Source organism: Balaenoptera ricei, chromosome 11 (assembly GCF_028023285.1).
Source record: "Balaenoptera ricei isolate mBalRic1 chromosome 11, mBalRic1.hap2, whole genome shotgun sequence".
NCBI classification, from domain to species: Eukaryota; Metazoa; Chordata; class Mammalia; order Artiodactyla; family Balaenopteridae; genus Balaenoptera; species Balaenoptera ricei.
In genome coordinates, this window is record NC_082649.1 from 101,252,973 (window position 1) to 101,268,489 (window position 15,517).

The 15,517-nt window shown below is 48.7% G+C and overlaps 1 protein-coding gene across 9 annotated transcripts in view; it reads right to left on the reverse strand.

Moving 5' to 3' along the window:
• The window catches only part of VGLL4 (vestigial like family member 4), a 273,405-nt gene that overhangs the window by 20,346 nt on the left and 237,542 nt on the right, over positions 1 to 15,517 (reverse strand). The window contains exon 1 of one of the 9 annotated variants that reach the window (XM_059940397.1): positions 8,849 to 9,443. The exons of 7 other annotated variants lie outside the window; for them this stretch is intronic. In XM_059940397.1, coding sequence (XP_059796380.1) covers positions 8,849 to 9,045 — 197 coding nt within the window. In that variant the 5' untranslated portion in view covers positions 9,046 to 9,443. Of the gene's footprint in view, positions 1 to 1,433; positions 1,498 to 8,848; positions 9,444 to 15,517 lie in introns of those variants that run through there. One more of the 9 variants, XM_059940398.1, reaches the window with a different exon arrangement.

Genomic DNA, 15,517 nt, shown 5'->3' on the forward strand with positions numbered 1-15,517 from the left:
TACACCCACGTGTGGACTTGCTGGATCACATGGTAATTCTGTGTTTAATTCTCAGTCCTTAGGCGTTTTGACAAATCATTGGTAGTAAATGTCCCTCTCTACTCGAGAAAAATGATAGGTTTCCGAAAGGATACGTCTGGCTCACAACAACAACACAAACACAAGTCTCTGTAAACACAGTGCAAGTGGTTCATGAGAGAAATGCTCAAGAATAATGTAAGCATTTGACGTGAAAAGTTAAATAAACAAACACCATCCATCACCAGCTCACCCAACCCTGCAGCTCCAGGCACACACTCGGGGGACTGCAGTCAGGGGTGTGGTCAGCGCCAGGGAGCATTTGGAGACTCACAAGCTACACATTTGCGGTTCTCATTTCTCACTATGGGCCTCTGAAAATGACTTCAAGCCATCTAAGGATGGCTAGTGTTAAGAACAGTAATAGCTACCATTTGTGTGACATCAGCGTACAGTTCTACAGAGTGTCCCGCACACATGTCATTGTTAACAGATCTGCCTCAATCTGCAGCCCCTCCTCGCTGCCCTGCAAGTGTGGCCCTCAAATGGCCTGCCGTGCGGACAGGTGAGGGCGCCTGGACACCGGCTCCCGGGCCGGCGGGCGACCTCTCGGTCTGCATCTGAACCTCAGCTTCCTTTCAGGGCCAGGAGGGAGGAGGCTGCTCGCTGCCGCTGCCGAGTTACGTGGCAAGTTCCCGAGAGACGGGACAAGAGCCCCGTGTCCTGAGGCCTGTGGAGGGGCCTCCTCTCCAGTGGGTCCCATGCCCTAAAGCAACTCACAGAGGAGGGCCTCCAGCACCCTCTCCACGGAGGGCAGTGGTCACACAGCTGAGGTCGGAACCTCCAGACTTCAACTGTGCCCAAGTGCTTTCATTTGCCTTGTCATTTTCTTTAAGAATAAATGTTAAACATAAAACATACCCCCTTTTGGAGGCGATCCTGGCGGCTGAACTGAGTGGGAAGAAAAAGCACTCTGTCCTCCCCGAAGCTGCAGCCTCACCAACCGTGCATCATTGTCTGCAGTCGGTCAAGGTGATGGCCCGGCCCGGCAACAGCAGGTCAGCGGTCACCTGGAACCTGGCTGCTTCCACCCCATTAAGGCAACAATTACCCATGTGCGTTAGCCCCTCGGCTCGCAGTGGCGGGGCTGCGGCCCCTTTAAGAGCCCTCTCTCTCCAGGCCCCTCGCAGAAGAAACCGGATACGACGGGGATCTGATTGGGACAAGGGGCCGCCTGGTGAGGGGAGAGAGATGAGCAGGAAAGTCACTGCTGCCCTTCTGAGCACAGGCAGTGCCGCCTCTCCCAGCCTTGCTGCCGCAGAGTTTAAATTAATTACAGCTGAAAATACAGGGTTGCCATCTGGTTTGCAAAAGCAAGGATAAGGGAATAAAATGAAAGGGTTTTTGGTACTAACCTCACTTTAATCATTGCCAAAGAGCATGAAGACAGCCCAGCGTCCTCCCACAAGAAAGCCTTGGGCCTCCCAAACTTGGCAGGCGGTCCAGGCGCAAAACTGGATGGGCGGGAGGCTCGTCAGAATAAAAGTCCCCGCCGGGGGAGGCGGCAAGGTGAGGGCCGCCGCCCGCGCGCGAGGGCCAGGCTCGGGGGCCGGGCCGGGCCGGGCCGAGGTTCGTTCACAGAGGCTTTCCTGCCAGAAGGCGACACGCATCGTTACGGTCCCAGTCCGTGAGAAAAGAGATCCGCTGTCAGGAGGACAGCATGCCATTTCCTCTTTCTTTGTCTCCCCGTCTGCCAGAACATCAGGCTTTTATAAAACTCTCTAAATCGAGGCCCAGCAGAACCCAGAGAGGCCGGCGGGCTGCTGCGGGGGGAGGGGGCGAGGAGCAGCGCCGCCCCGCACGGTCCCCCCCCACCCCCCCACGGCAGGAGGGTCGAAATGCCCCAGGTTCCCTCGTGCCTGGTCGGGAGCGACTTCCTTCTGCTTTCCTCCCGCCGGCAGAAGCCTGGCTGAGAGGCTCCGCTCTGCGGGGGCTCAGGCCGCAGAGAGCCGGGGACGGTAAAGGTGCCACCGCGGTCCCGGGTCTGTCTCCGCAGGCCTGGGGTGGGTGCAAAAGATGCCACGTCTGCAGCTTTCTCACCCCGCCCAGCATCAGGGAGCCCTCAGGAGACAGCCTCAGTCCCATTTCTGGCCAATTCGAACTTTCGCCTGCCCGCTACCTGAGTTCTTTCCGACCCAGGTGAGTTTTACAGACAAAACCTAGATGTACCCGGGTCCAGCTGCTTTCAGAAAGTACTACCCGCGGCGGCACAGTGGTGTTTAGGGGAATAAATTCCGAGCAACCGGTTACAGTCTCTTATAAACTAGAGATCAGAACGGTAACAGAGAAGATAAAAGCTGATGATGAAGATGGCATTACTGTTCTGGGGAAAAACACATCTTCAACCCCAAAATGATGCGAAAGTTGTCTCCCAGATCCTGCCCTGACCGAATCATTGTCTATAGCAACGGTGTCCATAACATTCAAACTCTCAGGAGTGTAACTTTCAAGTAAATGGTACATCTATCGAACCACAGGAAACATCTGGTAAAATGGTTAAATAAAACCAGAATTGAAACGTTTGATTTCAGAGCTTGCTGATGGTACCCAACAAGAGACCATTAAAACAAACACCAAAAGCCCTCTGCCCACTCAGGATGCTCAGTGCAACTGTGGAAAATGTCCTCGAAGTGGGAGGGGAGAATAAGCAGACAATCCAGAAACGCTGGCGGGGGTGGGGGGTGGCAGGGCCCCCGTTCCTGGGGCTCTGCCCTGCACATCGCCGCCCCCAAAATTTCCTCAGGCCCGGGAGGGCTCCTCCAAGCCCACCCTCATTCCCCCCACCGAATGCCGCCAGAGAAGCAGGCACCCAGGAAGTGCTGGGTAAGTGAAGGAATGAAGCAACGTACACACAATATACATCTCTTCGTTGCACAACTAACATGTATTAAGCACATACAATCATCCCACCGTCAACACACACAGCCTAGGCGTGTGTCCCAAGGTACTAGGCAGCACATTTCGCTCCCTTCTAGTACACTTTAGAAGCCTTTTCCATTAAAGAAAAGGTTTAATGATTCGACCACTTCCAAATTTTAAAGAATCTGTATTCCAAAAACACAGAAAAGGTGAAAAGCAAATAACAAATTAGGAGTGGTTATTTTCCTAACTCATCTGATGGAGGGTCCTTAATAAGCAGAGTTATAACACAGCAATAGAAACAAGATGAATGCCCTAAATTTTTTTAAAAAGAAGATAGAAACAGTCACAAAAGAAGAAATCCAAATGGTCAATGAAAATATGAAAAGACCATTCAAGTTTCCTAGTAGCAGAAAGAAAAAAAAAAAAAAAAAGACAAGTTACCACAATGATTCTCCTATGAAACCTGCAAAAATTAAATACACATTAACAGTCACCTTTGTGACGCTGTGGGTGACAGGCACATGCACAGAGTTGCCAGTGGAATGTCAGTCAGCTAACCTACTAGAGACGAGCTGGCAGGGTGCACGGAAGCAGAAATGGGCGCCGTCCGACCCAGAAATTCCACTTCTAGAAACAGGGGGAATACGAGATGTGAACAAGGATGGATGTACAGAGACAGCCCCAGAAGTATCACAAATAATAGCGAAACATTGTAAACAGCCCCACTATCTGTATTTGTTAACAAGTTCTTTTGGTCACAAGCAACATAAAACAAGGCCGGCTAGCTTAGGCTAAGTGGGGGAATTTACTGGAAGGATACTCTGCTACATTTCTTGGAAATGAAAGAAGAGTCAAACAACCAATGCTCAAAAAGGAAAAAATAAGGTGTCCCGGGACCTGGGCAACAGGAGGAGGAAGGCACCCCCTGCCCCCAGCCCCACACCGGGGCGAGGTGCCCGCCTGGGAGACCCTGCCACCCACCCAGCCCAATAGGCGCTCCAAGTTCGGGTGAGAAACCCCACAGCCACTGTCTAGGTCTCCATCATGGCACCCCCAAGGAGTTAACGTCGAGTCTCAGAAATTCTTAGGTCGGTTTTATTAGACATCAAATTCGCTACTGAAAATCAGAAGAACCCTCTCTCCACTCCCCCAAATGCTACCAGTTTTCACAGTTAAGAGACTTCACCTGAGCTTCGAATCAATTATATCTAAGAAACCGAGGGTCTCACAGGAAAGCGGTCTATTAGAGTTTTGCAGGTTTAGGGAGGAGGAGAGTAGGGCAACGCCCCACCTTTGCCGCGAATGAGGGAAGGTGCTGGGTTGTTGCTTTTTTTTTTTTTTTTTGTAAGTAAAACCACTGGGATTGTTGGCTAGAAACAGAAATAAGCCTGTGGGGCAGCGATAAAAATATATGAAAAGCTGCTGAGTTATCTCGGAGCAGGCAGGGACATTTACATCTGTTCCTTACAGCTCAGCCACATCCTGTTCCAGTCGCTTCGTCTCCTCCTTCAACTTGACTTCTCTCCCTCTGCCTTGTCCATTTCTGAACTCACCCTTGCCCCCACGTAACAACCACACGCACATCCTGAATACGTGCTTTATTTATCACGTACAACGTCATCCCTCCCAGTGTGGACAGAGAGGCCCCTGCTGTCGGTCTGGCTGGTTCCAAAGGGCGACTTTCCCAAGGAGTGACATCAGGGCTGCCCCTGCCTGGGACCCCGCCTCCCTCGTCCCCCAACACCACCACCATCCACCCCGCAGCATGGGGAAAGCTCTCCTAGATCAAAGATCACTGGGAGGCACAACAACAAAATGCAACGTGTGGCGCCCAACTGCACCCTGAATGTGAAGGAAAACATCCATAGAGGGCATTCTCGAATGTGAACACATGTACTACGTTAGATCGCACCACTGTCTACGACACGTACAAAAGAGAAAGCAAATGTGGCAGAATATTCACAACTAGTGAAGCTAGTGAACGATACGTGGGTGCTCATGGTACCAGTTGTTTAATGTTTCTGTAGATCTGAACTTTTCCCAAAATGAAATGTTGGGGAGGATGGCAGGTCAGACGCTCACCAAATTTGGTGGCACGTTTAGAAAGATTTAAAGTACAGGCAACCAGGGAGGCTGGGAACCCTGACACAGGGGGTGTGAAGAGGAACCTGGGACACGGCGAGGGCCACACGGCACACATTAAGATGCCCCGGGCAGTGAAAATGCTGGTTTCAAATATTAGCCTCAGAATGGAAGTTCCAAAGCAGGTGAACAACCCAGACTGCCCACCGTGAGTTGGGGGAGAATCGCTTCTCACACCACGTGGAGCTTGCTCAAAGGCGTATAATGGCGGGGATTCAGATAACTTCTTTTTAACATAATGATGGTAAAGGAGGCTTCTGACAATGGATAGTCCAAGAGGGCCATCTACTGAGAATAATTCTGGGAAAGGGAGTTTAGGACAGGTCACCAAAGTGCCTGAAGGTCACCCTACGTAACGCGGACTTTATCTTACCGTCAAAAATGAGCCAGAGCCATTGCCCCTCAGCGAGCGTTGCCGTGCCCTCCACGGAGGCTCTCAAGAAATGCACGCCGATCACAGAGCCGCAGGGCATCAGCACCATGTACCCGTGTTACACGGTTAGAACACGGGGCCCCTGCACTGCGCTCACTTGACATAACTTGCCCTAGAGCTAGCACCCAAAGTGGTCGCACACAAATAAAATGCACACCACAGCTCTATTATGAGATGGCTGGAAAACGCTTTGGCTTTGAGAACTTTTTAGGTAGATTTGAAAAACTCCAGAAGTAATAAACACCCGAGCAGAGATCTGCTGGCTTTTCTAGCATGGACAGAACTATTCTTTACACCCACAAGTGTCTGGCCATCCCTCTGACCTGCGAGGTGCACCCACCTGAACTGGATTTCTCATTTCTATACACCTTACCTGATGCTCACCCTGGGATCAGAGCAAGACGCACAGGAAGAAATATAAACAGAGGGGGGAGCGGGGGAAAATTCATTCATACAGTAAACTCTGAAGGCTTATTACTCAGGGTCAGCACTGGGATAAGAGCATTTGACCCAAAGCCAGCATCTCAGGCAGAGCCAGTGATTCAGATTATTAAGCGTGCACGTGCCCAGGGACTAGGGATTTGCATGTTTCTGTCTGGGGGGAACAGGGGTCCGGGGAGGAAGGCAGGACAAGTGGTGGCGGTGCGATTCTCTGTTCCAGGGGTTCCCTGAATGAAACATCAGGCCTACACAGAAAAAACAGACGTACAGGAAGTGGTGCCACTCAGGGCTTACTGCATATTTGAAAGCAATTCTTGGGATTTCCCTGGTGGTCCAGTGGTTAGGAGTCCGCCTTCAAATGCAGGAGACGCGGGTTCGATCCCTGGTCGGGGAACTAAGATCCCACATGCCGTGGGGCAACTAAGCCCCGTCACAGCCATAAATAAATAAATAAATAAATAATTTTTTTTTTTTTAAAAAAGAAAGCAATTCTTACCATCCTTTCCAAAGGGTAGAGCATTGACAGTGCCCTCAGAGTGGCACATTTTTCATGGAAACATTTACTTGGCACCTAGAAGGCACAGGGCACTATGCTGGGTGCCCCGGTGGGACAGACACGATAAGGGACAGCAAAGTGTGATCATTCTATGCATAGAACTGTTCGCCTTGAAGCAGAAGGAACCGCCCTTTGCCAAGAGAAGGAGGCAAGAAAAGTGAGGAAGGACAGCAGTGGGCGGCACCTCAGCAGGCAGCGCAGAAGCTCCTGCAGGCGGGGGTCTGCTCAGCGCTCCCAGGAGCTGACTGGGGGCCGCGGGAGAATTCCACGCAGAGAGGAAGACTTCGGGAACCTTCTTCTGCACCAAAGTGCCAAGACCAGTAGGGAGGGCACTGCCATGGGAACGGGGGTCTAAGCCATGGCCGAGGCCAGGAGCTTCGTGGAAAAGATTCAGCAGACTGATTTGACAGGGGGCAGAGATAGAGTACACATGGGAGACCAGATCGAAGAAGAGAGAGGTGACTTCAGGGCAAGTGGAAAGATGGACGGCTGCCCTGCCATGAAGATGGGGGACAGACCTGGGCAAGCGCTGGAGGAGAAAGAGCCTATAAAGTCACGTCTGGTGGAGCAGCTCTGAGCCTGAGGGGCACATACACTATCCGGAAGGCAGACGGCTCTGTGGGTGTGGAGGTCTGGCCTCAGTCAGACATAAAGATCTAGGAACCCTCCACCTCTAGTGGTAATTCAAGCCATGAGCTGGCGTGTGACTTCTTTCCAGGGTCTGTGCAGTGAGAAGGACGGAGCCCTGGAGGATGGATTAATGACGAGCCTTTGAGAGATCCTGAATGGAGGAGCCAGAGAACTAGGAGGGGAACCAATGAAAGCAAGAAGGGGGCCAAGGAAACCAAGGGAGAAGAGGCTTCCATGGAACAGGAAGTCAAATAAGATAACCTGGATCAGGTTCCCCCCGCATCTGGCGATCGGCAGGGCACCAGTGAGGGAGGGAGAGAAGTTTCATTAACGCTGAGGGTCCGGATCACGGCACTGGACTGAGGAATGGATACGGAAGTGGAGACAATCCACTCCCTAGAAACAGCTCGGAGGGAAGGAGGTGGGTAAGGAAGGAAGGTGAGGGGCACACGGTCAAGGGAGAACGGAGCCCCGGGCTTCCTCAACCTCTCTGGCCTCACTGAACTTCGCTGAAAGCCCTGAGCATGAAAGCTGGCACCCTACAGCCCCAGATCAAGGGATCACACAATCCTGCCATCACATACCTAGGCTGTGCGGCACCAGAGCCCTGGGAGTCTGCACATTCAGAATAGAATCTTGAAACCAAATAAAACGCTCATTTTGTTAGGCAAGTATGCCCCCCGGGAATACTGCTAACAGGGCTCGTGAGAAAGGAACCGAGGATCCCCTGGCGAGTTACGTTTGAGAAACCCTGGGCTAAACCACGTCTCTGTACCTCAGACTCTCAGAGCCTGACTGGCGCCAACCACACAGGCAGACTCAGGAGATCGGGTTGGGTGCTTCCCAAACTCTGGCCGGGGAACACTCTCTGTCCTTCGAGCATCTTGAGGTAAGAGGGCCCTGAGGCACTCGACGGGCAGCAGTGCCCCGCACCCCTGAGGGGTCACCTTGGTGGTCACAAGGAAACGGCTTCCGATGAGTTAGAAAAGCCCACGACCCTCCCTCGACGGGTTCAACGACAGGGACAGGTTTGGGGGAGCAAAGAGGGTTCAGCCTCAGACGTGCTTCTAAAGCGACCTGACCAACTAGGAGTTGGTTTGTTGCTTCCACTTGACCCTGATCCGGTTTCTCTGTGGATCTGTTAGTTGTATTCTTAGGTCTCTTCAAGGAAAGCAAGGCAGGAGGCAGAGAAATCAGAGGAGAGCACGGTAGCGAAATCCATCCCCCTCTCGTCTGCGGTGCACGGGGCCTCTGCTGGGGCCATGGAGGCTCGGATCCAGAATCCAGATCCCTTGTTCGCCAAGGTTTCTAGCTCCTGCCAGACCCAAACCCTTACTGCAACACTGAGCTCTTTAATTATGCTTTGGAGACAATCTGTGGAGAAATTTCGAGAGAGAGAGAGAGAGAGAGAGAGAGAGAGAGAGAGAGAGAGAGAGAGAGAGAGAGGCGGAGGGAGAGAGAGGGAGAGGGAGGGAGAGAGGGAGAGAGAATGTGTGCTGCATGAGTGCGTGTGTGTGTGTGTACCCAAAGATTTAGCAAAGAAGATAAGGGACCAAAGCACTGGCAGTCATGAAACAAAAATTACACCAAACACAGCACGCGGGACTTGGACGCCACCTCACCGTGTGCCAGCCGCTGGTAGCACAGGAGACGGTGGGTTTACAAGCAAGACCTGAGAGGAAAATCAAAGAACCACTGACACTCACACGAAGCACACTTCTGAGCAGTCCTCCTTCTGGTCCTCAGTCGGATCTACTGAAGTGACAGCACTTGATATGCTCTCAGAACAGGCCGGCTCCATGCTGCAACAAGACGAGGTCTGTGTGGCCACAAAGCAACAAGACTGATCCTCTGTGTGTAAATATAGCTGCCGTTTGTGTCCCCGGCACAGATGCACCTTCATGGAGACAGCGCTCTAAAAAGGGCTGAGGCGCCTGGAGAATCAGGGCAGGAGGGGGAACCGGCCAAACCCTATGTTGTGTTGTTTCCTCAACTTCTGAACAAACGCCTTTGACTTAATCCATCAACCTAAAAACACTCTTTTTCTTTTTTTCCATCTTAGTGTGTCCTCTTAAAAAGTGTCTTTACACATGCTAATGAAAGTTCTCTGATGGATCCCAAAGGTTCTTTAATGCCTCTCTAGTAAAGAAGTCCCCCTTTTTCAAGGTTCTCGTCCCACTTCTATAAGCTCTGTGATACGGAAGAGCCCAGAGGTCCCCAGAGCAGATGAGAACAGACACGCGATGACGGTCCTTTATTCTGCTGCCTTGACTGTTGGCACGCTTGGCATTTCTTCACCCCGTGTGTCATTTGGCCAGAACAACGCCAGTAGCAGGACGGTTCTCCGCCTTCCGAGCTCTCTGCAAAGACTCTTAAGGCAGAAATGATGCCTGCTGGGAAAAGGCTGATGTCAGCTCTTAAGAGCATAGCGCCCTGCTCGGATAAGGAGGTCTTTGTTTTCGGCTGAACTGTGAAAATGAGAAAATGCCTCTAGCCTGACAAACAAGAAACCCACACAACAGAGGTCAGGCCCGTGACCTTTATTTAAAGGTACCACACTTCATTAGCAAAACACTCACATGCAACACACAGATGCGCCTTTAATGTCACACGGAGTGGCTGTAAAAACCAGCTTCATTTCCACCCCCGTTAGGGCTGACCCGCAGCCCTAGCTCCAGTGCAGGGCAAAGTCAGCCTCACACGAAGCCCTTCTGACACTCTACGTCCCCACAGAAGCGCTCATTAAGGACCCAGGCTCCCTTCTCATTTGCTTTTCAAAATAAATACGCGTACTTGCTGTACGTTGGGGGGATTTAAAAAAAAAATTAACAGTATCTCAGTTTCTGAGTTAGTTATTTAGGATAACTAAAATTAAGGCTATAAAATATCCTCTTAAATCCCAGAACGCTTGTGGGAAGACTTACACGATTGTGTGTGAAAGCGCAGAAGAGGAGAGAATTTCGGGGCTAAAACTTCCCAAGTTCAGACGATGCCAAAAAGGATGTGGGAGAAAAAGAGAGAAAGCACGTAGTCTGAGGGATTCTATTTCAAAAGTCCTTGATTTATGAAATCTGTAGAGGGGGGTGGGGTGGAAATGTCTTCATATATTTAAAGCAAATTTTAAAATGCCCCAGTCTGTGTCTTTAGACTAACGTTACTATTGGCCTGTGCCACTAACTTAATATTGGGTCAGAGATTTTAAACCAGAACACAATTTCTTCTTTTTTTTTTTTTTTTCCTTGGCTGCCTTGGGTCTTAGTTGCAGCACGCGGGATCTTCATTGAGGCATGCGGGATCTTTCGTTGCGGCACGCGGGCTTCTCTCTAGTGGTGGCGTGCGGGTTGTTTCTCTCTCTAGTTGTGGCGCACAGGCTCCAGGGTGCGTGGGCTCTGTAGTTGCGGCACGCGGGCTCTCTCACTGAGGCACGCGAGCTCAACAGTTGTGGCGCACGAGCCTAGCCACCCCACGGCATGTGGGAACCTAATTCCCCGACCAGGGATCGAACCCGCGTCCCCTGCATTGGAAGGCGGATTCTTTACCACTGGACCACCAGGGAAGTCCCCAGAACACAATTTCAAAAGCACTTCCCTGAGCATGAAGGCAACCCTCCTCTGTTCACGTGGGGCTCTCACCTGCACAGAGATGCCCTTTCAGCCTCTTCAGGGGAAGCTCAACAGCTGCTCTTCCTCCCATCATCCCTGCGGGGAAGCCTCGCCGTGCAGGGCGGATGGACCTGCCTAGCGCTCTCAGAGCCCTGCCACACTTACGCCCCTGCATCCCGTCACCGCGTGCTCCACCGACCACTCTCCAGCCGTCATCTCCAAAGCGTCATTCCGCTGTGTGGAGAATGCTCACACGGCAGATCATCCAAAACCACAAGGCGTTAAGCTCCTGTATCGAACAACTCACAGCAGCTGGATGCATGCGCTCTTCAATATCAATGCAACATGGTTCCTAACAGCGCTGGCTCCAGGAACAGCCAGCCCGGGTTTTGATTCCTGGCTCCGTTACCAACTAGCTAGCTCTGTGACCTTGAGCAAGTTACAAACCTCTCTGAGCCTCAGTTTTACCACCTGCAAAAGAGGGATAATCATAGCATCCACATCACAGGGTTGAGAGACGCAAGGAGATCACGCCCATGAAACATTCAGCACAGTGCTTGGTACGCAATCAGGCTCAACAGACAGTCGCGGTCATGAATAAGCCCTGATACAAAGGCTCTCTTGATTCTCTGGATGCTGGGAATCCTGATCTATCACCATTCTCAGCGAGGAGAATTCTGACCCCCTCTAAGGCTTATGTAGACATGGACACAGCAATAACATGCTCTGCCTATAAATACGCATTACTGTCTACCTAATAAAAACACATTTCTGTTTACCTTTTAAAGTCTCAGCTGCTGATAGGTCAAGGTACTAAAATAACCCCAACTTTTCAATTTCCTCTGGGTCTAGTTGGGTTTTTTTTTTATTTAAACTATAGCTGATTTACAATATTGTGTTAGTTTCAGGTGTACAACAAGGCAACTAGGTTTTATTTATATATATATATATATATATATATATATAAAACTATATATATATACATACACACATATATAAATAATCTTTTTCAGATTCTTTTCCATTATAGGTTATTACAAGATATTGAATATAGTTCCCTGGGCTATACAGTAAATCCTTGTTGTCTATCTATTTTGTATACAGTACTGTGTATCTGTTAATCCCATACTCCTAATTTATCCCTCTCCCCACACCTTTGCCCTTTGGTAACCATAAGTTTGTTTTCTATGTCTGTGAGTCTGTTTCTGTTTTATAAATAAGTTCATTTGTATTATTTTTAGATTCCACATGTAAGTGATATCATATAATATTTGTCTTTCTCTGTCCAACTTACTTCACTTCGTATGATAGTCTCTAGGTCCATCCATGTTGCTGCCAATGGCAATATTTCATTCTTTTTTATGGCTGAGTAATATTCAGTGGTATATATGTAGCACATCTTCTTTATCCATTCATCTGTCGATGGACACTTAGGTTGCTTCCATGTCCTGGCTATTGTAAATAGTGCTGCTATGAACATAGGGGTGCATGTGTCTTTTCGAATTAGAGATTTCATCTTTTCTGGATATATGCCCAGGAGTGGGATTGCTGCATCATATGCTAGCTCTAGCTTTAGTTTTTTAAGGAACCTCCATACCGTTTTCCATAGTGGCTGCACCAATTTACATTCCCTCTGGGTCTGGTTTTAAATTGAAATGAGGAATTGCTTCCTCTACTTTCATGAAGTCTGTGGACTAACAGTCCCCTGATAAAGCATGTTCATACACATCCTACTAAAGGTACTAAAGAGATACAGGAAATGGAGAATCACCAAACGGAGCATGATGATGTAGCCAACGATTATGCATATACCTTACAAACTAGATACTCCTGAACCCCTGAGGTACCATCTACACAATCAATCCCTATGGGGGAAAAAAATGTCCATTTTAGTCAGTAATCAATAAGGTTTTGGTTTTTTTTAAACCGAGTTTCTATTACACGCCCAGAACGTAATTTCAAAGGCTTCCTCCAACCTTCTGTCAAGCTGCAAGAATTACTAGTTTTGAGTCTGTTTTTCCCTCTTTTTCTGTTCACTCTTACGGGGTCACGAGGGAAGTGACTGAGACCAAGGGAGAAAAAAAAAAAAAAGAATAAGAATAGGAGGTTAAGGGAAGAAGAAAGCAAAGGAGAAAGAAGAAGGAAGAAGAGAAAGGGGAGGAGCAAAGGGAACAGAGGACCCGAGCCTGGAGAACATACTCAAGGATACACCAGAATCGGCTCCATCAGAAAAACTTCAAAGGCATGGCCACAGAAGCAAAGACAACATCAGGGGACATATTTCACACCAGGAAAGGATTTCAAAGGAGCAGCACCAGCGAGAGGGGTCGTGTTTTCTTTCGCCGGGCCCTGCCTCTTCCAGCTTGGACCGTTAACGCCGTCTGGGGCGAGCGTAGCCGTCACAGCACAAGGCCAGGGACCGTGGCTTTGATCTCAGTGTGAGCTTATGGGTTTTGCCCTGTTCTGAGGCCAGGGGCAGCTATTTTGCACATTTATATAGCACTGATCAAAAAGAGGATGCCGCTTCCAACTGGGAAATGAGCTCAAAGAGCACATTCTCTGGATAGTGGGGCTAATTTTCAATTCAACACAGAAATTATTTAGCACCTGCCATGTGCCAGACACTAGAATGGTCAATTGTCACCCTAAATATGTGATGTCCATCTTTAAGATGCAGATCATCCTGTCTCAGGTGAGATACAGCTGTGACATAATCACGTGATGATTGGTTTCGGTGTCACACACAGCAGGGTTAATCCAGCTCCATCACTTTGGACACGTTATGCTCTCAATTTCTGCTTCTGTAATACACACACACACACCCCCCATCTTAAAGGGACACATTTACTGTAAGGGTTAAATGAGATAACACACCTCAAGTGTCTGGCATAGGGCCAGTATAGAGTAAGCACTCAATATACGTTCCCTTCCTTGCACAGGTAACTGAGTGAACACTTCAGCTACAAATCCATCACTCACACACAGAGGTGAAAACTGAAAGCCATCGTAGACTGTACTCTTCAGCACAAAACTCTCACCGGGTTCTACCAGCCAAGTAGTCTCAAAAGCAGTATGAATTTAGCATGTTGTCATACTGCATCAATTGTTAGCCTTCAAGAGTTTTAAATTGTATTACAAATACACAAGATATTACAAATGCACAAGATTATCCATTGCAGCATTACTATTATAAAATATTATCTAAATGTCCAAACAAAGGGGATTAGCTGAACCCACCATGACACATGCATGCGATGGAGTACTACGCAGTTGCAAACAAGGATGAGAAACTGGCATGAAGCGATTTCCACAATACATGGTTGACTGAAAACACCTGAGCTCAAGTGAGTATACAAAGTATGGCACCTTGTGTGTAAGAAAGAAAGGGAATGAGAAAATATTCATGTATCTGCTTACATTATCAGAAAGACACACAAGAAGGGTAATTGCCTTCAGGGGTAGGGAACAAGAGCAGTGAAGGAGACAGGGAAGGGAATGATACTCCTCTAGTACTTTTAAATATAGTTTTGACTTTTTTCTTTTCTTTTTTCTTTCTTTCTTTCTTTATTTTTCATGCTATTCTTGTCTGCTTACATTCTTTTAATTTATGTATGTATGTATGTATGTATGGCTTTGTTGGGTCTTCGTTTCTGTGCGAGGGCTTTCTCTAGTTGTGGCAAGCGGGGGCCACTCTTCATCGCGGTGCGGGGGCCTCTCACTGTCGCGGCCTCTCTTGTTGCGGAGCACGGGCTCCAGACGCGCAGGCTCAGTAATTGTGGCTCACGGGCCGAGTTGCTCCGCAGCATGTGGGATCTTCCCAGACCAGGGCTCGAACCCGCGTCCCCTGCATTGGCAGGCAGACTCTCAACCACTGCGCCACCAGGGAAGCCTGACTTTTTTCTTTTCTTTCGGTCTCATTAAGAAATAATTGACAGATAGCACTGTGTAAGTTTAAGGTGCACAGCATAATGACTTCACTTACTTACACGGCAATATGATTACACAGTCTTGACTTTTAGAAGCATGTTAATAGTTTAGATATTCAAAAAATGAAATCAACAAGGATGGGAAAAAATCTCCGACTGAGTGCCAACAGAAATTAATTATAGATTGTAATTAACACAACACTGAAGTGGGGAGGGGAGGTAACTTTTGAAGCCGGTACTTCAAAAGAGGCTACTATTATACCCTCAGCACCAGGGGAAAAAAAACACCAACAAATCTTGAACTCTTTTTAGCAGGTTTGTTTTTCAGAGTGGTACAGGCATAGCAATTCTGAAACTCTTTTTTTTTTTTTTTTTTTTTAAAGTGAATGCCGGGGTTTTTGTGTGTGTGTGTGTGTGTGTTGTTTTTTTTGTTTTTGTTTTTTTTTTTAATTTATTTATTTATTTACTTTTGGCTGTGTTGGGTCTTCGTTTCTGTGCGAGGGCTCTCTCCAGTTGTGGCAAGCGGGGGCCACTCTTCATTGCGGTGCGCAGGCCTCTCACCACCGCGGCCCTGAAACTCTTTTAAGTGTACTGTGGGACTGAACACTAAGTAAATGGGTTGAAGTTGTTGGAATCAGAGAGATACAAATATGGAATAGGGGAGGGTGAGGAAGAACTCCGTGGGATTGGATTACAACTGGAGTATTAAAATGAACTCATGATTCCCTGGCTCTTTCCACAGAGTCTAGAAACCATGCTGTTCAACAGAACTTTCTGTGATGGTAGAAATGTTCTATGTGTGTTCTGTCCAACGTGCTAGCCACTAGCCACATGTGGCTACTGAGCT